Below are 24,894 nucleotides of genomic sequence, written 5' to 3' on the forward strand. Positions count from 1 at the left end.
AAGGTGTGGGAAATTACATTCAGAGCGGGTTTGTCTAAAGGGACACCGGAACCCATGGGAAATACATGTAGCGGGTTCACAACTGAGAGATAGGTGGCTAGTTTTGGTTTGACAGTATTGGTAAACAGCATTTTAAAGATAACATTTTTTTTTTTAAAAAAAAGCAACTGGTCTTGCTTCAAACAGACACCAGCGCAGCTCATGGATTAAACCACACGGTTTGGTTTTCTACTTGTGTTTATCTAATGTGGTTAAAACGCTGTTTCTGGCAGAACCACAGCTTACCCCGGACTGAATCTACAGGGCGATATCTCAGCCAGCAGGGCCGATAAAGAAATCTGTACAGGTATACAAGCCCCCGCGATTAGTCTAAAGAAATTGCTATAGCAAGCGTTTCGCAGCTTAATAAAAATAAATCACAATTATCTTAACAGAAATGTGAGTTAACGATGTTTTCCAGGTAAAATCATTAGCTCATGGGGCGGCGAACTGTTGCCTGCAACGATGTTCCATTAGTTAATATACCCTTTATATATATATATATATATATATATATATATATATATATATATATATATATATATATATATATATATATATATATATATATATATATATTACTTACGCATCGCATTTGTATGTCTTTTATATTTCGTTGGGAGTGCAGGCTTACTAAAATTCAACATTTTGACTTTTTTTAAGAGAATAACAACAACGCATTTGATGATATGTGGTCTTGCTTTGAACTAAACAGCGATAGTTACATTGGCGCAGATGATGCACTTTTACACTTAGTTTCTTTGTTGTTGCTTTGTTTTATGTTTTCTTATTATTTCTTGCACGGTAACTCTTTGAACTTGTGTGCGCGCTGTCAAAGGGAGGTGCGCAAAGTAAAAACTCAGATCACTATAATGCAGGGCTTCTCAAACTCGGTCTTACTTGAACTGATAATTTGCTTAATTAGACCTTTTTACTTGTTTTCAGCTCTTAATCAGTGGCTGTTCAAACTACTTATCAAATGTTATAGCTAACTTGAAATATGCAACTGTTCAACAGCAGAAAACAAGTCAAAATATCAAATTAAGCAAATTATCAAGGGTCTAGTTAAGTAATTGAGAGCTGGGTTGGAATGAAAGCCAGCAGCCACAGGGGGTCCCCAGGACCGAGTTTGAGAAGCCCTGGTCTAATGGCTGCAGTCGTTTGTTGGGTATTAGTTCGAGGGACTGTCGGGTATTATGCATTTTTTAACATGCCTTTCTGTAGACTAGGATAACTAGACGTATATTAAATTGAATAGGACTCTAAAAACACTATGTACTGTTTTAATTGTACAGTTATCACCACACTCAAACACCACAGCACTGTTTAGCAAGAACGCTTAAAGACACTGCGGGCACTGTGGCTGTGGGCAAAAGTCCCCGATCTGCATTTCAATAGGTCTGTTATGAGCTATTGAAATGACAGGGGATACAGGAACGAGCACAAACACTGAATCTGTTTATTTAATTCAGTGGCCGCGCATGTATAAATTGGACGCATTTAACGTGGCTCTGTTTTTCAGCACTTTGGACAGTTCCCTGCTTCAGGCTACTGCCCTGTGTGATTTTTGAAATGCAAAATGGTGCCTTATATATATAAAGCATCCGAACAATGATGAATCACAGGGGCTGCCCCACCCGTGGGGAGAGTGGATCTAATGAGTATTTGTTCAACGGTTATGTTGAACATGAGGCTGTAGATATCAACGGGACCTGGGAATTAATGTGTGCACACAACGAGGGGTGAAATACACTTCATTTTTGCGCCAAAGTAAAGTGTAAAAGGGCCTAAATAAATAATGGTTAGTGTGATTTTAACCGAGGCCCGGCCCCGGGTGCCTCATAGCTGGCTGTCTTGATCATGGCGATTGTGGTCTAATTAATCTTAGAAAACACTGTGGATTTTTTTTTTTAAACTCAGTGTTTAACATTAAAGGCACGTGATCATTATAAAACGATGGTTAAATTGCATAAGTAGATGAAGCGCATGCAAAGCTCCGAATGAAAAACGATAAAGCATTAATCTCCGTGCTGCGCTGAAAAGAGAGAGCCCTCGTAGGAATAATTTTGTATCAAATCGGGTGATAAAACAGACAGCGGCGAGGACTTGGCTTTGCAAAGGAAACATAACGCTAGCTCCGTTCAGTCCTGGGCTTCAAGTGTGAATATGTATTCTTACACGTCTCCCAATGCAAAAACAGAGCGTATTGAGCATGGCAAAGCATAGGCACTGTAAAATACAGAGAAACATATATTTAAAAAAATAAATAAAAACATGGTAAACTAACCCTTATACAAGTTCCCCATAGTAAATACATTGCAAAGTGTAATAAAGCACAGTGAAAGAATGGTAAAGCATAGAAAAGCATTATGGTACAGCATGTTAAAAAAATAAAGGCAAACTGTAAGCGGTGTCGATCTTTCCAAACCAGTATGGCATTATACCTTCTGTCTTGAACCTTCAGTACCGAAAGATTATAATGCGAGCATGGCACTGTAACACTGAGGTGGAAACAGGGGGAACAGGGGGGCAGTGAAAGCAGCTGTTACTCCCGCATCCACGTTACAGTTAACTAGCTAAGCCATTTTATAAGACTTATTGATTAAAAAGCAGCATTATAAACCAATCTACTGGTTAGTTACCTTAGTAAATACCCAATGTTAATGTTGCTATTATGAATGGGTTACTACACATTAATAAGCCGTCTTTAGACAATGAAATTGCAAGTTTGCAGCAAAATAACAAAAATATGATAACAATAGGCATGTAGCCTTCTGCGTACAACACACATTAATTATTGTATATAGACAGCATAACACAAATTGTTATTATTATTATTATTATTATTATTATATATATTATTATTATTATTATTATTATTATTATTATTAGCCGTGTTGTACATCGTCCGTTATTCAGAATTATCGTAACATGACATTGCATGCAAAAAACATTATTTGCATGGAAATATTTAGTTTCGCAAATATCGATCAATCGAGTCGATTCTCCTTTTCTCCGGAGGGACAGATTAAGCGTGTCTTACTATAAGCAAACAACCTGTTTAATGCGAGGCTCAATCTATTAGCTAGGACTTGTTTAAGATACCCACCCCCTCCTTCCCTCCCTCTTTGCTAACTCGTGAATTGAAGGGTCTTCTGCAGAGAGTACCGTTGTCTGGAGATGCCCTTTTGTTCATCAGTGCTGCTATAACACCGGCTTCTCCCTGCGCCGCTGCTAGTTGTCAGTGCACATTTGACTCGAATCTGTCTTTGCGGGCTGCAATGTGCTCTCTTGTTTCGTCTCCCTCTAGCATTTCTTTTTAAATCGTAGACTTTTCTAATTACAATTTCTCGTATTCGTTTCTGTTTTCAATGGTTGTCAGCACCTCTGCACGGCACACCGGGACACCTCCGCGACACTCCGGTGTCTCCGAGTCAACAGACCAGACCTGCGATACAGTCTACATTCCTTTAGACCCGAGGAAGCCGGCTTCTTGGCAGCAATCAGGTATGGATACGTTTTTATAGAGAGAGTTACCTCTATTTCGATTTTCTTTATCTGTGTCATTTTATTACTTCATGTGAAGACACAGAGAGAACACACATCGATAATAAACAAAGCGAAAGATATCTGCACATAGGGTTATTAATATATATATATATATATATATATATATATATATATATATATATATATATATATATATATATATATATATATATATATATATATATATATATATGCGTGTGTTTGGTGTAGGTCTCTTTTATATGCAAAATATGGTGACTTTTTGTTCGTTTGAAAAACTTTATATTTGATACGTGTCGATAAGCACTTCTCTGTTAAAATACTATATCTACTGTACCTGTATTCTACTTCGTTAAAGCCAATGGGGTTAGTGTCGACCACATGATGGTATACAAGATATTATATATATTGTATTAAACTATATTATATATATATATATATTATATATATATATATATATATATATATATATTATATATATATATATATATTATATGCAAATAGTGAATCTATATCTCCATCGCGTATTGTTTAACGGGAGGCAAACATTGGAAAAAGCGAGGGACATGGAAAAAGAGACACAATAGGAAAAAGCTATATACAATTAACGTGAGAAAAAAAAAGTCATTACAAAAAGAAGTGAAAAATAATCTTTCGAGTAGCAAAATTCCAATGAACTCAGCTGCTTGCAAATTGAATGGAAGACATTGTTGAACGGGATGAATAACTAATGGGAAACCCGAGAATAGGTTATTAGGACCAGCTCTACAGCCGGAGCAGCGTCTTGGTGTTTTATTAAACCCCAAGCAGGAGAAAGCGATTACAAATGACTTCATGTTTGCATTCCCGTTAAAATAAATAAACACGATTGAGGAGGACGCAGTGCAGTGCAGCGATCACTACACGGCAATTGGATTATGAGAAGCCGCTGTGTTACTCTGAGCAAAAACCAATCCCAGCATAAACACTGCTGATTCCTAACATTTGAAGGATGGTTATGGGGAAAATGTCAGGGAGGCAAACGGGTCCATCAGTTTAGATTTGGCTGGAGAACAGCAAACAGCTTTACAGCAGATCTATCTATCTATCTATCTATCTATCTATCTATCTATCTATCTATCTATCTATCTACCCTGCATGTCTGTCTGTCTGTCTATCTATCTATCAATATATCTACCCTGCATGTCTGTCTGTCTGTCTGTCTGTCTGTCTGTCTGTCTAGCTGACTGTGTGTCTGTCTCTCAACCTGTATGTATGTTTGTCTGTCTAATTGTGTGTGTCTGTGTCTATCTATCTATCTATCTATCTATCTATCTATCTATCTATCTATCTATCTATGTCTGTCTGTCTAGCTGACTGTGTGTCTGTCTATCAACCTATATGTATGTTTGTCTTTCTAATTCTGTTGTCAGTGTCTGTCTATCTATCTGTTTATCATGTGTATGAAACAATTAATGGTATGCTAAATACTGTATAGTGGAAACTATTATTTGACCTTGTTTTTGTGTTTTGCAAAGCGGGCGCCTGGATTCCAATTGAACAGAACAGTGTATTCTATTTGCTTGACTCTCAAGGCATTAGCATGGCATGGGTTAGCTGTAGTTTTTGGTACTGCAGAGAAAGCCAAGTTCTGCTCACTCCAGTGGATCAATGAAAGAAAGATCTGCTCTCGGCACACATGCATCTTTATTACTGCATGTTTTTTTTTTTTTTTTCCTTGAAGTTCAGTCTCAGGTCTCCTTGGATTACTGCCAGCCTCATAACAGCCCCCAATCAGTGAGATCAGAGAGATGCTTTATAGCTGTAATGAATTTAAAGCTGGTGAAAGGTGCTGGACTGACTGCACATAGACTTGAGGGACATTGTTAATCCACTCAGCAGATATGACACAGGCAGCTGCAGGTGGAGAGCAGACTCTCACAGCTGAGCCTCAAGTTCCCTTTGTTTGGGTTTAGAGATTACTCGACTTTTGATTGGTATGGTATTTCTTTAGGGAAGGTGTGGAAGGAAGTCATACATATAGTTGGAAGGGGAGTCTGGAGCACCTCTACTAGATATTGTAAAAAGGTGATTCTTTATTCTCATCTGGCATTTCAAGTTGGGGAGAAAATGGAAGTAAATGGCTCATTGGGCATTTTGAATGGAAAATATAAAGCAGAAAATCAAGTTGGCAAACATTTTGGCTAATGCATTCATCAGTGCTCCTGCGGTTCAATCTGTCAGGTGATAGGCCAAATATTCCTTCTGTGGTTTGTTAGATTTGCTCGATTTTTATTTTAACTCCCTGGCATTGAAAACCAGGCTTCATCCAGCCACGCTGCTGGGAGACTAACAGGATCCAGACTGACCCAGGTCAGCAGAGAACGCAGGGTCACCAGTTCAATCTCTGTCCCACCCCCCAACTGGATCAATGGCTAATTCAAAGGAGTGTCTGTCAGGGCTCTGGGACGGAGGGGGGGGGTCACTTTCTTGCACCACATTTCTGGCCTGCTAACAGCTGCTTCCAAATGGGTTGCAACATCTACCTGACCAGCCACTCAAGACCTCACTTATTATTGATACGTGTCGATAAGCACTTCTCCTGAGGTTCCTGGTTCACACGCATTCTGGACATAGCTTTGAATAATTACCATGCCGTACCATGCCATGCCATGCCATGCCATGCCATACCATACCATGCCATGCCATGCCATGCCATGCCATGCCATGCCATACCATACCATACCATGCTAATATCATTTATATAGTGTCCTTCGTGTGCAAGGACGCTTTACAAAAAACAACAGCGAGCCAAAAGAGTTTCAAACTCCTCGCTAGTAAAAGACAGAATCAAAGAGATACGTTTTGAGTTCAGATTTAAAAACACAGACAGAGTCGTTATAATGAACACTACCCTGCCACTATTATAGCAGATGCGTGTCTTATTTATTCTGTGCATTAATCTCAAATTAGTTTGAACCACGCATATTTTTTTATTGTGTTTGTACATTGTAATAGGTTTTTTTTTTCATGCATTGCAATGGTCTTTTTTTATTGTTTTTCCGGACCCCCTTGCTCTCAATTAGTAAATTACCTGGTTAAACAAATAAATAAATAAAGAAGAAAGCACCTTCCAACTGAGCCTTTCAGATCTGCTGTCTTGCCTATCTTGGCTGGAACTGACTTGTAGCTGAGATATCTGATATACCACTGAGCAAATCTCAGGGATTTTAATTTGCCTGTCAAACAATTACATAAGAGACTGCTTTTACGCCAAAGTGTGTGCTGCGCATTTGTTTTTTGTCCCTTGCCAGCAACACATCAAGCAATACTTTTGTAGCTGAATGGAAGCGTTGTCTTTATTTGAAAAAAAAGAAAAGCTATTAGATTGTGCTTTCCTCTGTAGTTCAGCTATTCTAAAATAAACTAAAGTGTTGTCTTCCTTAACTCAATTTATTTTAGTATTACTGAAAAGGCTGTGATTACATTTGATTTGTGACACTGCTACCCTTGTACTGTCTATAAAGGAATGCCAAAAATGACAAAAACTCTTACATGACTGAGTGCAATTATCCTTTCAGCTTAGTGCATTCAAGAAAAAATACATCCACAAAACAGTGCATAGCTAACTGAGCCATTGCCAGCACTCAGGACAGCAGCGCCTTTACATTTATCAGCAAAGCATAGGCAATGGGAGTGTCCCCATATTGGCTTGCTTTCTCTTTGGGGGTGAGGGAGGGAGCAGTTCAGTCTCCATGCCTCAAGCCTGCCCTGGACTAGAGGGAGCACCCTTTCTCTTTGGGGGTGAGGGAGGGAGCATTCAGTCTCCATGCCTCAAGCCTTCCTGGACTGGAGGGAGAACCCTTTCTCTTTGGGGGGGGGAGGAAGGTAGCACTTCACTCTCCATGCCTCAAGCTTGCCCTGGACAGGAGGGAGCAGTTCAGTCTCCATGCCTCAACTGAAAGCAGTGAGTTTATAACAAAACCTCAAAAAGAGACTCAGTTATATTTCTTTTTGTTATATTTCCGTGTCTAAGATCTCTAAGGTGTATGTCTGGATCATTTTTTTTTCCCCCAAAAAGAACAGATTCCAATTGCTTTAATATGCACCAGTGAGTCAGGAATGAAACGTTCAAATCGTCCAACAGCAGGCAATCTTTTAGAAGACGAAGAATAGCAGCCTGATATTGCTCCCCGTCTCTCAGTCTTGAAATCGCCCTGCTTACACAGCACTGCCAATCTCAAAATATAGGAGGCAGTCTTGGCGAGATCTGAGTGTAGTAAAGCCCAGTAAAACAGAGGTTAGCATTGCAAAGACCAGAATACAAAAAATATGTCATTTTCATAAAGGTTAACTCATGAATAAAATTAAGTTGGATATTTATGATGCTACACTGTCGTTAACGAACAACATGCTATAACAGTTTGGGAGTAGGGCCGTGGGTTTCTGGTTTGACTGCATTAGTATAAATAACAAAGAGGATTCTAACCATTATCCTGCTGCACTTAACTGTGGGGAAAACCAATGGAAAGTAGTCAGCTGTGATGGGCTCTGTGGGTATCTGTGCTTTGACAGATTTCATCTAATTAGCTGCATCTAGTGAAAGTCACTCTGATCGCTACATGCACTGAGCAGAGTGTGCCTTGAACCTCAACGAGTGATGTGACTCATTAGAGGATGCCCCCGGTTGCCAGAAAACTTAGCTCTGACCTGGTCAATTCACATTCATCTGGCATACCTCGTTCCTGCTTTCCCCATATGTTTAATTAAAAGTGGGGTTTTTTACTGTATTTTTAATTACATTTCTATCAATTGCCTAAAGCAAGCTGGAATTGCCTGCAATGCTGGTTTTTCAGCCAAGTTTCAGTAATCCTCAGATGTGGCTGCAGTTCAGAAAGCTCTCTGGGATGTGTTTCAAATTTTTAGAAATCTGTTTTCTCCTCCAGGATCTTCCAGAGAACACCATATGGAGCAGGCCTCTCCTGCATTGAGAGTCCCTCAGTGCTCTGTGTGACTCGTCTGTTTCAGTTTCAGTAAGCAGGATGACTGGTAGTTAGATGGACACAGGGGGGACACAGGGGGCACACAGGGTGGACTCTTCATAGGTGTGGACCAGCATGCATCTATACACTGCTCTATAGTGTGAAACTTACAGACTTCCAAATCCGAATTTCACCATAACGATGATCAGAGGAACAATGTAACTGAAGCTGAGAAATGTTTCAGCTGTAGGATAAAGAGGGCTTTATGATTTAGTGCCTGCATACCAATCGAAAACGTGAGGATCATGCCAGGAGCATGCAAGAACATCAAAGTTTTAAGCGAGACTTATGCAAGGATGATAACAAGGATAGAGAAGGATTTCATGCAGGCTTATCAAATAAGGGATCTGCAAGATTTGACCTAAGAAAAAAAAAAAAACGCAGGGATTATGCAAGTTTTGTGCATGGTATGCATGGAATCAATCCTTCTCTTTGTAACTTTTTTAACATCTTGCATTTCTTGCTCTTTCCCAGCATAATCCTGTGGCTTGTATGAGTGGTTGCCCAGGTGTTTGGCACAGTGTACTGTAGATTTCTTTTTTCAGTTTTTTCCTTTACAAAAAAAAACTCAAACTCTGTATGCTGTTGCTATTTAATTGTTCTTCATTATATAACCCTTTATTGCTTTGATTTGCCTTAAGAGCAGAGCCTCTGTTCCGCAACGCAAAGTATAAAATAATGAACTGCTTTGATTTGTTTTTTCCTATAATGTTGTGACCCAGTTTTGAGAAGCAGCATGGAGCTCCGCCCACCTGTCCATACCTACCGCAGTCAAGCTGTAACACTGCATCTCATTGTACAGAGAGCATGAGAAAACCAACTGGTCCCAAATAACCATACAACAAAACGACTTGGAACAGGGAGATGCAGCTTTTATATACCACAGCATTCATCTCAGGCACAGCGTTCTAACACGTTGTCCATCCCTAACACCTTATTGAATGCTCTTGAGATAATCTCACTTATAGCATTGCTCCGAGTTTGAAATTGACCTGGGGTAGGAGCCATTATAAGAATTTCTTTTTTCCTTCCCAGTGCTTTACCTGTTTAGGAATCCTTTGGGGATGCAGCTTTGCATAGCTTGCAGATAAATTGTGACTGCTTATTGTGCTTCGTGGAGTTTTAACAGATCGTGGAGCAGTGGTAAAAACCAGAGGGGGCAAGTGTAATAGTCCTTTTTTAGCGGCATTCAGAGACGGCTTATCTGCGCTATTAAATTAGACCTCAGAGTCCCAGGCAGAGGCTGTGTCTATTCTGTACTCGCGGATCAAGTGCAGCGCGATTAACTTAACTGGTTTGCTGATGATTCTTTCAAAGTAAGATTTACTTTCCCCCCTGCGGAAATAGAGAAGCATTGACATTCGTTGTATTCATTTATTTTTATTCTCTTGCACACATTCCTCCTCCTTCAAATAACTCAGTAACAGGACTTGCCTATGAATGTCTACACTGATGGTGTCAAAGCTGTTTTGCACATTTAATGAGCAGACGTGGCGGGGGTTAGAGAGTACTATTCTATTCACGGTACAAACGCTGTGAGACGATGTTAACAATGAAATGAAAAATTACAAGTACATTATTTAAACAGTTGTAGCAACACCTGGGGACGTGCAACGCTACATTTTTGGAACCCCCTACTTACTAAATGACATGCAATGTGAAAATAAATGTAATGTATGAGTCAAATATGAAACCTGTGTAATTATATATGGTGTTAGTATTTTTGACAATACTAAATGAAATAAGACATGCCTTGTCGTAACAGCACAGTGGAGAATAGGGCCTGATGTCACAATGCTAGACGAGCAAATATTCGGTATAAAATAAGTATATCGTTATCAATGTTTGGTTGCATCATTACATTTTAATTATAACTAACCATAGCAGTTGAGTCCAATTGTATATTTGACTGCACACTGCTCCATAAGGAGACAGCAGATGTCTTTGAAACTGCTGGAGATGAAATGGTTAAGATTGCAGTAGCCCTCTACCGCCTTTCTGCCCTTTGCCCCCAAAACCAATTTCCATTCCAATTCCATGCCCCAGGTGCACCGCCCAAAGCAGATTGGGTCGCTCTGCCCTGTGTTCAGCGGAGCGTGCAAAGCGAGAACAATGATTAATGTGCCTCACTTCCACAATCTCATTTATTGTATGTTGCTCGAGCACTGACTCTATTGTATATTAACCACACTGTCAACAAAGGGCACTAATGCAATAACCAAAGACCGTCAGCAGGTTAACAAAAACGTTTACGGAATTCAAAACACGTCCGTTTGTATACCAATTAATTACAGGAATGTATTCTTGATTTGTTGACAATTGCTTTGTTTTGACCTGTGCAGTTATTTACAAGGCGTTGAGTTTCATGCATCTTCTTCCAAACATTATAGAAACATAAGACATGCATATTATATACAGAAGCTGCCTGTGTTTGACCCATTGTCAGTTTGCTAGAATCTCACATCAAATGTGCGCCAAAGTCGGACAAGCTGTTCCCAAGGTGTAGCCTTCCACTCAGATATCAGCTTTTGTTGAGGGTCTCACTGTAGCACTTCTCTGCTGTGGCTTGCAACAGCGTGCTGCATTTGCAGCTGCAGCTTAAGATCCCTTTTTTTCACCCAATGCAGGTAGAGTGAGAGTTACAATGCACTTTCATCCCTTCCTATTATTCTATTAGCAGAGATTAACGTTATTTTGCAGATTAAGCAGCTCCCTTGGTCACCTGTGCAATGACACCGACACAAACGGACTGGAGATTTACGTTACTGTTTGCCTGGTTTCTCTAACAAATCGTTCTCATTTAGCAAGTACCCCCCCCCCCCCCCCCCCCCCCCCCCCCCCCCCCCCCCCCCCCCCCCCCCCCCCCCCCCCCCCCCCTCTGCTGTCAGAACCCTCTTGATAAAGGGACACAGGGCGCTCTGCAAAGCCTAGATGGGTCTTATTGTACTGCATTTGTACCCTATTAAGGAGTTGCACTGTCCTGTCCATCTGCTTTCTGTTACTTTTGACGCCTTTGTATTTATGAAATTTATAGCAGACCATGATAATGACGTGATACACACCCGAATTTTCTTAACATTAGATTACTTGAAACACACAGTTTGCATCAGATGGAAATAACACCACATTAAAATGAGCTATAATGCTGAATTATTCTTAGTTCTCTCTCTCTCTCTCTCTCTCTCTCTCTCTCTCTCTCTCTCTCTCTCTCTCTCTCTCTCTCTCTCTCTATATATATATATATATATATATATATATATATAGTGTGCTGTATAAATTAAGATGATTTCAGTCCACTCAAGGTCTAGCGTGAACTTGTGTACAAAATTCAACATTCTAACTGTATCTGAAATGTAATCAAATACGGGTTTTATTTAAAATGCATCGTGTTATGCCAAATAACTTCACATTCAATGCAGTATTATTACTGTCATTTTTTTATATGTATTTAAAAAGCTGCCTGAATCTTGGCTTTTGCAAATTAGCAGCCTGCAAGTGTGTGGCAGGTTTTATAAAACACATGTCGGCTCCCGGATCTGCTCTGATATATAAACAGGAGTGACTGCATGAACACTGAATCACTGTGACAGGATCTCGAGCGCTCTGCAAAGTACCTCTCTGTTCTGTTTGAGACTTTGTTTAATGTTTAGCATTGCCCGGCGCGTCTCGAGAATGATGAATGTCCCACAGATTGCATCTGAATTGTTTCTAATTGATTTACGACTTTATTTGAACTATCTGTTTAAATTCAATTACGCGCAACTGCAGGGGTCCGTGCCGGGCCAGCCAACTCTCAGACTGGGAGTGTGGAGGGAGCAATCAGTGATCTGTGCTAAAAAAAAAGAAAAACAGGAAAAACAGAATACAAAATCTGTACCAGTGTTGGAAGCACGAGCCCAACCCTTCCCTTGCTGCGGTGTACCGTGATAAAAGTACAACAAAGTGTACCACAGAAGAACTTAAGAAATGTACAAATGTGAGGAGGATATTCATTAGGTTCCTAGTAGCTGGTTTACCTCAAAACTTGGGTCTTAACAGATCCTGAAGATTCAGCATCAGCTACATGGCTAAAGGAACCCATTCCATACCCTCAACTGTGTTCTACACTCTGCTGTTTAGTGTGCAGTTCATTTCTAACTGCGTCCTCTGGTCCTGGCTTTATCAAACCCCCCCAGTTCTTCTTTCTTCTGGGATAAATCAATTCAACTCCCTCAGTTTATTTTCACAGCTCTTTCCTTTAAGCCCAGGGGTTAGTCTGGTTGTTCTCCGCTGGACTCTCTCAAAGGCCACAGTGTCCTTTTTGTATTGTGGGCACCAGTAAAGCATAGTAAAATCACAGTGGAATCAGGGTAAAGCACTGATAAGAATTACCCTGGCACTGCAATGCATTACCAGCATCTAATGTTTTTTATCTATAATGTATCTGTTTCAGTTGCAGCTGGAGTGGCTGTTATAATCCAGCTCTCCCCCACTGAGGTGAATTCCCCTTTTTGTTAGCGACCGTCTCCGTTTCCTATGCTCCCGAGGACCCCAAAGCAGGAGACATCTGCAAAATTTCATGAGTCATTAGGTGCTTTAAGTCTGATGATTTCACATGCAAACATGCTTAAATAACACCGGAGGGGATGAGCACACAGCTCTCTCTGTCTCTCCCCCTGCCCCTGTCTCCTCTCTCTCACCATTCCCCCATCTCTTTTGAACACTTCTCAAGCTCCTTTGAAATTATACAGGAAGCCTTTCTCATAAACCACGTATTTCCTGTATGTCCTTCATGGTTGTTCTTTCCAGTGGTTGTTTCTGGCTGGTTTGTTTGTTTATCAAGATACACAAGGCCACAGGAGTCCAACAGGCTGTGGGGTGGAGGCTGGAAGCTTTGTTTTCTTTCTCTTCAGTGCTGTGAAAGCTGCCAAGAAAGATTCCCCTCACTGCCAGTCAGCTATTCTTTGTGCTGTATCTCATGACAACGAAGCTCAAACATACCACTGGTCATGGCTCTGTACTTTGACATCCCAGTAGTACCGCAATATTACTGCAGTGTTTTAACAGTATGCAGCTGCATGTTTTCAGCTGTGTTTTGTATAGTCTACACAGTTTGCTTCTCGCTTTTGTATGTTATTGTTGGCTGGTTATTGCTCCTGGTAACCCAATGGTAATTAATCCCGACTCCACTCTGTTGCCTTTTAAGTGACAATGCCTTAGCCTGCTACTGCTTATGCTAAGAGTTTCACTACATTTTCAAACTGATTCGAACCCTGCATTGCTGGACAGGACTGCCCCTTTCCCTTCGGGCAGAGGGGTAGCTAGCTCAGTGGCTTTCTATTATAACACAGTATCATGAAGGAGTCCATGCATCTATGCAATGGCAATGCAGTAGAGAAATCAGATGACCCTTGTCCCAGAGACATGCAATGCACTTCAGAACACTTCACAGTGTCACATACTGCCCATGTCTACAGGACAGTGGCTGGTCGTGTGAATCTGTTTGACAGGCTGCATTGTTTATCACACTGGGGGAGCGGGGTCTTGGTTATTCACAGTGACAATGGTCTGTCGAATTATCAAAGCTATTTACTCCAAATTGTATTTAGCGCATTTTCTTCTTTTGATTGGTGGGGAAAAATACACCAATTAAATGTCTAAAAGGAATATGAAACAACTTAGTACTTCATTCAAGGCACTGAATTAAAAGTTTGGTAACTTTTCTAGATTCGTTCACAGTAAAGGCTGACTGGTAGTGTGGTCTAGTGGTTAAAGTCCAGGGCTTGTAACCAGAAGGTCACCGGGTCAAATCTCATCTCTGCTACTGACTGACTCACCGTGTGACCCTGAGCAAGTCACTTAACCTCCTTGTGCGCCATCCTGTGGGTAAGATGTCAAATCAATGTCCTATTGTAAGTGACTCTGCATATAATGCACAGTGCACAGCCTACCTCTGTAAAGTAAGAGATGAAAGGCACTATAAAAAAAAATGAGTTGGTGTAAATAGCTGGCAATGAAGGCATTTATTTCTGTAAGAACCCCACATGAATTATTTCTTCCAGAAGAAGAAAATCGTGCTTATGACAATTTGGGGTAAATGACTTTGAGAATCTAATGGTTAGCACTGCTGTTTTTCAGTGTAGATGGACAAAATGTATGTTTTATCTGGGCTGTCACAACTTTAAATCGTACCCAAAGCTATCTTGGGTGGTTCTTTAGCTGTGGTGGAGTTTTTACAGAGTGTTGAGGCGTCCTGTGAACCGCTCAGATCAAATAACAGCACAGATGGGACTCACAGAGTGAGCGGGACCTCTGTAGCTGCAGAGTACAGTAAACAACACATTTTGAGGTTTAAAGGACAAGCACCACTTTAGTTTTAAAACCTACAATTAGCAACCCTAATAAAGTTTACCATGGTAAATGCCCTCATTTATTTTGCAGTTACCGTATATTTACTGCACTTTACTGTGGTCTTTATTGTAGATATCCCTTCTTTATCCAGCTGCCCCCTCTCCTCTTGATTATCCCTGGGTTATTTTTCCACTGAGAACTAATTCAGCAAGGCTTTATTAATGCAACCTTTAACTGCTTCTGAAAAAGCCAGCAGATAAGCTGTCTATCAACACTGATAACACATGATCAGAACACGCCCAGCCCCCTTGAGACTGTTGAGCCAATCAAGTAAGTTGTTGTTAAAACGCCAAAGCACAGAACCAGCACTTCCGTACACTGTGAGATTCTGCTGCCTCTCCCTCTCTCCCTGACTGGCTAGCCTAGAAAGCATTACTACATTCAGTCAGCCTTCACAAGGAGGAGGAATAGTTTTGTACAATCCATCCTCTCACATCTCATTAGTGTAATTGTCGCGACTCCCTTGCATAATTTTACTGTTGATCATTTAGTTTAAAATTGTTTTCCTCTTTCACTGAGTATCTTGGATTCTCAAAGCTGCTTCAATAACACAGTTTGTTGTTTTTTTTTTACAATTCTAAAATAAGTTTAAAAAAAAACAAACAAAAAAAACAACTTAAAACTAATTACAAGCCCCAAAGGCTTGAATGGGATTCTATTAACTGTAACACAGGAAGTGAACTTGTAGCATAGTGGCAGGCAAAATTGGTCATAGCAGAAATAAAGTCAATAATAGGAACGGAATCCCGAAACATCAAATTTCAATGTAATGCTTCTGCACCCGATCAGTGGCACGCCTTGCTCTGTGCTTGTAAGAAAAATGTAATTAGAAATTCCTGAGCACCAGCTCCCTAGTATAATACAAGCTGTCTCATAAAACCATCTGGACTCATACCAAAGTGAGTTTACCATGGGGGCCTGTTTACAGCATTCTTTTATATCTGACATCAGAAAACAGACCTGGTTTCTGCCGCTACCTGCAGCAGCAGGAGGTTATGAAAGACCGGCTACTGCAGCCTTGTATACAAAGCTGCTTCTGTTTTGTTAAATGGCATTGACAGTTATCCACCTAATCTTTTGCTTGTATCACATGTCTTGCAGCCCCTTTGCACCGTAAAGCCAAATTGACTTCCAGCGAAGGAGTCCCAGACAGATAAAAGAGCTTCATCGTTTGCACTCCAGATAGCTGGTTTTAAGAAACAAATAGCACCTGTGTGTCCTTGGGATTCAATCTCATTCCCCTTTCTGTACATATCAGCCATCCAGACAATCAATAGCAGCCGGTGGATTGGAAATATAATGCATTAGGATTTAATGTTGTATCTGTTGCCTTCTTGCTGGATAACAACTGCACCGATCCAGCCTCCTTATCAGCACAACAGGCAAGGCAAGGCAAGTATGTGTGCATGGGTTCCTTCTTTCCCCAACAAAGACATAGCAAATTCTCTGTGAATGTTCATAGAGTCCTGGAGGTATTCCATTAATGAGGCACGACGAATATCCTGGGCGAGCCTAATGTGGTTGAATGTGTTGTCTACGGCTATCCTCATCAAGATCACTTATTTGAATACATAATAGGGTTGATGAACGTTAATGGAGTATTCTGTTACAAGTACAGTGTCTGTAAAAGAAAGTATGTTTAAACCTATACTTAACAGCTAATATTGAAGAATTATCTTCCTTAGATCAAGCCACACATTTGCTGAGCAATGAAGCGTAATTTGGAATAGTGGGTTTGAATGAATGCAAGGAAGTTTTCAAAATGAGATCTGGAAGAAAAAGCAATGAAAAGCAATAAAAAGCAGATCAAAATGAAATGATGCCTATAGAAAATAGTTTGCATGATTCAGCCCACTCTATTGTAATTGACTGCAATTTGAGGGTAGGGGCGATAATGTGCCAGGGTTTTTAAAAGCCTATCTCTCTTAATTATCCAGCTTCAGAAAAGCTTTATTATTAATGTTGTTTGGTTAAAATGCAAATGGGCTGGTTTTGCACACATATTAATTTCTACATACAGGATACATTCTTGATCTTTCACCTTATCCAGATGGGTCCACCAGCTGTACAGGCAGAGAGAACTGGATCACACCCATAGTAGAAAATATAACCCAAACACATCAGTGCTTAATCCACCAAATATTATAGCATTAATGTTCCGTGTTTTGATATTTTGTTATATTTTAAACATATCTGAACATTAACTTCAATACATGATGGTTCACAAATATGTGTACAGGTCATGTTCATCAGATCAATGGAATAAATGGTCTTTGAAACATGCTTGAATACACTTGCAGTGCATTTAAATATATGGAGAGGGCAATTCTGAGATAAATGTACTGCATTGTGTACCTCTTTTGAAGAAATGTCAGCTGTATTTGCTGGTTTTAACTACGTGTTTGTACAGAAATATAGTACTTCATGAAACTACAGTGAAAATATCACTTGCCTTGGAAACTTGGTTGTTTTTTTTTTAAGGAGATATCCTAATCAAATATGTAATCAGTGAATCATATATATATATATATATATATACCATCTTTCATCTACAGCCCTTAACATTTGCTATTTGCTTAGTCCCCCTCCTCTCCTGCCTCCACCTTGCAGCGTGTCTTGTCTAGGGGGAAGGTGGCCTCAAGTCTCACTTGACCTACCCGTTGGCTTAGTTTTCATCTAGTTGATATAGTTAGTTGCTTATAGTTTTGCCAGGCTGCTACCGAGCTCCAGTGGGAAAGACCATGGGGCCAATTGAAATAACGTCTCATTTATGGTCATGTTTGTCTGTCAGTTCAATACATCATTCACTTCTTTCCATTGGTGGGTGTCTCTTTTGTGAATGGTGTTGATCTACAGTACATGCATTCGTGATAACCTCCTGCTGATCTAGAACTCTCTAGCCTATTTACTTCATAGTGTGACAGAGAGGCTGGATCCTTTAGGAAGAGAGTAGGCTTGCATGCCTGCAGCTGTAATTACCTTTAGGGGAACATCAACCAACCAGAAAGCCAACAGGTTCTAAAGCACTTTTTTGCTGCAGCCGTCAGTGTCTCTGTGAAGGACATTCTGTCTTCTCTGCGAACTAGTCCTGAATAAATACATACTGAGATGCTTTTAATAAATAAGAAACCTAATATAATAACTTCAAGTAAACTTATGCACAGTCTTAAGTTTTAATGTTCAAGGTTGCATTTGATGCCAAGCAGGTGCCTAATTAAAATGGCAATGGAGTAAAATAAAATGACAAACTATAGGAGAGACTGCTATATTGAAATATCTGAATTAGAAATGCTTGTTATAAAATCATCTGTTGAAAGAACATATAAAAAGTTTATTGTAACAGAAGACTTGATCTCCTTGACATTGACAATGATGTAAACAAATTGTTAAGACACATTTGATATAATGTGAAGTATACTTTGTATTGGTTTAAGTGAATATTGTAGAATGTTTAATATTATATAATATATATAATATATATATATCTTCTATCTATATATATATATATATAGAGAGAGAGAGAGAGAGAGAGAGAGAGAGAGAGAGAGAGAGAGAGAGAGAGAGAGAGAGAGAGAGATATTATTTTGAAGTCCAGTATAACTTAAGTATTATAGAGTCTGTGTAATTCTGTGTAAAGAGAGCGCACTGGCTTGATGTCACGCTAACCAAAAAACACCTGTGAATTGAGCTAAGCTTTCCCTTATTTAAGAGCGGTGCTGGGTATGTAAAGCTGAAGTGGGACGTGCAGGTCGTCAGCAGTTTTGAATTTTTGAATCCCAGGCCTTTCTGTAATGAGCAAAATTAACTACCAAAATACCTTTTGGTACCAGAATAAGGGAGTATATGGGGTAATGTCCATTCTCTTTATTATTTTATAGAAATTAATGAAAACTTGGCAGCTGAAGCAAGCATTTCATTCAAATTAGAAAAGTTGCCTACAGTGTCAGTTCTTATCAGAAAGGTAGCGACTTTAATTGGGATGATGTTTGTAAGCCAAAAATGTGTGGCGAATTTGGAAAAGTGCTTACAGTAGAGTTTCATATTAATTAAAAAATAATCTTGAAAGGTAAACAGGGTGTCTGAAACATGCTTCTGCAGGAGATTTTTTGAAATGGAGAGAGGTCAGGCTCAGTCCAAGCATGGTACAGTTAATATGAGACTATTATATTTAACATGTTCATTATAGCCTGAATTTAAATGAAAATAACAGAACTGGCCACTGTATGTTTAGTAGTTTTATTCTTAGTTTTATATGGTCTTTGTCCAATACTTTGTTAACCTGGCCTAATATGCTGCTAAGACGAACATATATTGTAGACCCAGGTTAATAAAAGCACACACAAAGTTGTATCATATTGTATTATATTGTAGCAAGGCTCCTGTGAACTTTGGTTCACCTAACCTTTTAGATAAAGGAGGGGTTGAAAATGAGAATCATGAGATCATGTTCTAATATTTTGGAAAGGAGTTATGTCCAATTAATTTTTTAAGTTTTTATATAACTCCAATTAGTTTTTAAAAGAGTTGATCGGATCCTTCTAGAATATATCATTAACTCAAAGATAAGAACTGTCAAGGCAGATTAATGATCAGATTTAATTGGGACTCCTGATGTATTCAATGGAGGGAAAATCCTATATAACTTGATCTTGCACGCTGACGTGGTCCATGCTCTGAGGAGCTCTGAAAAACGGATTGCTGTTTGGTCATATTCAGAAGTCTCTGCCTATTCAATTCAATTCTTATTTTTCATATGTCCTACACTATACTTCCATATACTGGGAGACAAGCATATATTTGAATATGTATCTTGTTTATATTGAATGCATTGCTATAAGGTATAGAAATTATGTTTTTGTTTTAAGAGAGTGATATATTGGATGTTTTAGAACATAGCTGTGGGTGCTCTAGCTTTTTACATTTTAAAGCCTGAAGGCTAAGCATATAATAACCATATCTGTATTGAAGTACTAATGCTGTTAAACCTGTAAAGGCACTGGATTGCCCAGATTGCTTATTACTTGGGATTTGCAGTGGTCTGCACAACCAACCAATCCATTTTTAAAGCATTTAACCAAAAAAGCACTACTACTGCTCTGATTCGTTAAAACTTCCAATTAAGTAAGTCTGTGTGATTTTCATGATTTATTAAAAAGTTGTCTGGACATACAGCAAGCCCAGTCCTTGAACAAAACGTTTTGAACATCACTGTCCTCCTTAAATGGCTCCCCTGAGTTTAAGAGTGTGCTCAGAGCATATATATATATATATATATATATATATATATATATATATATATATATATATATATATATATATATATAAAGAGTACGTGCGATTCTGACAGTGTGCTTTTAAAATAACAGAAGGAGAACAGAATCGCAATCTAATTGGATAATTAGTGCAGGCTAGCACAGAAATGATTTTTTGTTTTATCAAGAAAGTAAGAATACAGCGCATGAATATAAACATGTACAAGGTGTAATGATCACCCAACCATTGCACTGTTTTTTTTTTTACAACAACAACAAAACAATTGTAATAACAAGAAGAAATGGAAACCTGTGTTTTGAAATGGTAAGAGCCGAGCTCAACTTCTGCCTCAGACAGGGTTGCTAATCAGATTATTTATTTAAAGCTTTATGCTGAACATCGGTTTTATCAGAAAAGACGAAAAAAAATTTATAGGGACCCGACTGGAAACTGTGGAAAAGGTGAATCAAAACAGAGATGTTGAATGCCAGTAAGAATCATAAAATAATGTTTTTTATATGTGTGCTCGAGCAAAATAGTGAGACAGTCCAGCTACAGCTCAGAGATGCAATTAAGATAGCCCCATTCTCTTGCAGATGAAGGTGACAGTATTACAGAATAGAGGTCATTTGGAAGAAAAACAGCAGTTTACCTGGGGCAGTGACAGACAGGAGAGAGAGCGAGAGAGAGAGAGTGATATATTTCCTCCCTTGCTTGACCATGGTTTTTTTTTTGGCACTTTATGTTACTTTGTAAAAGTGCAATAGGGATGACAGCCTAGATGCTCCAGGAGAGTGACCTCCAAAACTCCAGGTCAGAAGCTCTGACCACATTGCATTTCCACTGTGAAGGAAGTGTGTTCCCGTTTTGGACACATCCCCTGGAGGGCACAGAACTGCTCCCTGTCCTTTTTGTCATTGAACTGAATAGACTGGTATAGCATAGCCTGCTCTCCTGCTCTCTCTCTCTCTGAGTCAGCCCAATCTCTCAAATTGGAGTTCAGATTTCTCCCAGGGCTGCAGTGTGTCAGTCCTCCTACAGCATCTATTATTAAACAGGTATTCTGTATCAATCAGGAGAGGTGACGCTGGTGCTGCTTCAGAGGTGATGTGTGAGCCTGGTAAATACAGCAGCTCTGCACAGCCCTTCAGTGAAACTATACATCTGCAAAGTAATGTTGCAATTTCCTGTGCCTTTTCCAGGCTTATGTATAACTTGTTTTATGAATTAAACATGGTGTTTATGCTTGTCTGTGATTTACCTTGCTCGTCTGTGCTTGAACCATTTTACAACACTTTGCAATGCTTTTTTAAGCATAAGCAATTTTTTTAGGGACACAGAAACACACACAAACAGGCTGTCAACTCTTTGTCCACTTTCCCCCCTCAAATTCCCATGGAAAAGTGTTTGGAAACTCACATTTAAAGAATTCAAAATTCGGATGGTATTCCTGTGCTGAATCGCTTGAATTTGAAAGCGTTACCCGATGAAGCTGCTTGAGCCTCATTGTAAACCAATGTTCTTCCTGTCCTTGCAGCTTGAGGATGTCCAGCACGGTGTGTCACACTGGGTCCCGGCTCTCCATTGCAGTATTCATCCTGTCCGTCCTTCTAACAGGTAAGCTACCCATAACTCCAAAACAATATTCTAATGTAAAACTTACAAGAAACTACGTCAAATACACAAGCGTGGCAGCTGGTGTCGTCATCACCGTACATCCCCCAAAACTTTGTCTGCTTGACTCAGTTTCTTATTTAGCTACGTTGATAAGCTGAACTTCCTCTGTGTCTGTGATTAAAGCTGTAGCAGGAAAATGAACGTCTAAAATGTTATTCCTTGATGGGAGTGAGGCTACTAAAATGTACTTCAGTAAAGTTCCTTATAATGAGACTTGCCGCGACTGCGAGAGTTCAACTCTAACACCAGCAGCGTTGCACCTTTAAGATAATATATATTTTTAAGATCTTACGATTGAATGTTAAACTTCAATATAATATACTGCACTGTAGCAGTTGGACAATATGGAGCGGCTTCAGCCAATTGTATTCCTGGGCAAGGCTCCCAGCATGAGATATCATGCCAGGCAATTAACAGCACTCCCCATGCAGTTTTCAACTACAGATTTGACATGCAGAGCAAAGTGGGGCTGTTGGCAGGAGCCTGACTGTTTAATGTGCCGGGTGGTAAAATAAAAGATGAATATTTTATAAAGGGATGAAAGATTTTCGCTTATTAAAGCACCCTAAAACCAACACACCCTACCTTGCTCTGTACCCCCTCCTGGAATATGAAAACCCCCCCACCCCCACCTTGAAAATCTATTACATTAAACTGCATGACTCAGAGCTCTGCAAGATATTTGATCTACTGTAAACGTATCGGAATTCTATCATTATGCAAGTGTGTTATGGGTCTTAAAGTAGAGGATGAATAATGCAATACTAAGGTAGATTTTTTTTTTATGCCATCATTATGAGATCGGATCAGTCACGCTGAAAGGCATCCAGAGTGCATTTCACATATTTGAATCCAGACGCAGCCGGAACCATCGCCGTGCGTTCTAATTAATATTCATAATTCATGAGAGGTATCCATGTGCAGACAAACCCACGGCGAGGACTTCACACAAGAAGAAGCTGCTGTCGTTGGAATAGCATTAGACACCCAGCATGCTTTCCCTTCTCGCTGCAGTTACCCAGCGAAACATGTACAGTCAAGATGGGGCTCAGGAAGCATTGCGTTGCATCAGTATTGTTTTACTTGTATGTAAACAAGGAGAACATGCCATTTGAAGCGATTATGAAGAATTTGTACTTAAAGATTCTACTTTAATCAATTTAGCTTTGTTTAAATTTAAATTCCATTTCACAAAAAAAACTAAAATTGAAGAAAACAAGTAATAGACCAATAGAAAAAACACAATGTCAAAAAAACACGGAAATAAGCTAATAAAACACATAAAGACAATTATGTTTGTAAAGGCAGGTTAAAAAGGCTAAACGTAAGTCTTTGATCTTAAAAACACCGAAGGAGCATCTCTCCTGCGCATGTGGATGAGTGTGGGGGTGGGTCATGGGCAGTCCAGACCCAATGAGAAACTAGCATCAATGGTTGCTAAGCAATGCAAAAATGTTGCTGGCGCTATGAGGTACCCTGCTGCTAGAATCTCGTGACACAGCGTCAGATTTCAGTGCATTTTTAAAGAAAATTGAAAATACACTTTGATCCAAAAAATATGTCCACTTAAACTAAAAACTTTTTTCTTTAAGGAAATATTTTGGTCAGCAAAAAAAAATTAAAAATTCAAGCAACAGAAGTCTTATTATCTCATTCCCATCGCTCTGCAGGATATCCAATCACTTTGCTTAAACTGTTCTGGAATTGCTGTACTATGATTGCCACTTCCACTGCTAACTGCTGTTTAAGGACTGAAGCATGCATGCTTTGATTTCTGCTTCTGAGTGATCATCCCTTATATGTGTAAGTACAGGGTGCAACAGGAAAGAAGCATATACATTAATACAAGTGTAAAGGCAGGGGGCTGTAAGAGAGTGCCTGCAGGTGCTGCCTCTTCTGCAGTGACAATAGTTTTTTCCGGCAATGAGGCTTTTGTTACCATGGTAATTATTATTTTCTATGATTTCAGTGTCAATCGAACACAGCAGTTACAGGCATATTCATTCAACCAGTATAGAGGGCTACCACAGTTTAGAGTTATTTAGCTTCGGTACCAAATCTCAGAATGCCTGAGAAAAATAATCACAACAACCAAGACTACAAGATCTCATATATGACAGGAACAAAATGATAGCTAGATAGATAGACAGGTATATAGACAGATAGACAGGTGTATAGATAGATAGAGATAGATAGATAGACAGGTATATAGATAGATAGACAGGTATATAGAAAGTAAATGAAGGTGGTCCTGTGACATTACCAGCCATGGTAACGCACAGAGGACACATACAGCAAGCTGTTCAGAAATAAAAATAAAACACAGTACAAAAACTATAATTAAAAGGTGCCACACAGGGCGGGTGCTAGCCTTATAAACGAGGGGTCCCGCTCCAGGAACTGTCTACACTACGTAACCCTCGCTGTACATTACATGGGATCACTATCCCCTAAACTAACCTACTGATGAGCGAAGACTCCTGTTGCTTCACACAGCCTTGGCTGGGCATTGCCTTCAAAAGCACCGCTTGCAGTTTCAGGGTTACGTAGCTGTCATTCCTGCAGGGTATACCGCACTCCGTTGCAATCGCCCAGAGCCATCTCCACCAGATATTTGTATGCTGACGGACACTCGGTCAAGACCCGCCCACCTGCTGATTGAGGTCCAGCACAGCCAATCGCTCGCTGCCGTTCCCCTCAACCAAGCCTAGCAGGCAGCAAGGCTCAATCGAGCGCCCATCTGTAAACAATAATTCAATCACACAATAAACCAATTCCCACATACAAATTACACCAAGACTAATTCCCAGGACAATCTCTCTACCACACCTGCCATTCAGAATTGACCTGAATCCAGATCGAATCCTAAATGAAATGCTTGCTAGTAGCAGCTGGAGAAACCAAAATCAATAGCATGCAAAATCTCGACAGAAGCCTCTGTGTTATATATATATATCTAATCATCTTATACAGCTTAAACATAAAA

General features: G+C 39.7%; 1 protein-coding gene across 2 annotated transcripts in view; it reads left to right on the top strand.

Annotated features, from left to right (window-relative positions):
* The first annotated feature begins 3,151 nt into the window (after window positions 1-3,151).
* Window positions 3,152-24,894, top strand: part of LOC121300545 (neurocan core protein-like) — a 59,222-nt gene continuing 37,479 nt past the window's right edge. The window contains exons 1-2 of one of the 2 annotated variants that reach the window (XM_041229115.1): window positions 3,152-3,546; window positions 21,769-21,848. In XM_041229115.1, coding sequence (XP_041085049.1) covers window positions 21,776-21,848 — 73 coding nt within the window. In that variant the 5' untranslated portion in view covers window positions 3,152-3,546; window positions 21,769-21,775. The remainder of the gene's footprint in view (window positions 3,547-21,768; window positions 21,849-24,894) is intronic. The other variant, XM_041229113.1, reaches the window with a different exon arrangement.

Source organism: Polyodon spathula, chromosome 26 (assembly GCF_017654505.1).
Source record: "Polyodon spathula isolate WHYD16114869_AA chromosome 26, ASM1765450v1, whole genome shotgun sequence".
Classification (NCBI taxonomy): Eukaryota; Metazoa; Chordata; class Actinopteri; order Acipenseriformes; family Polyodontidae; genus Polyodon; species Polyodon spathula.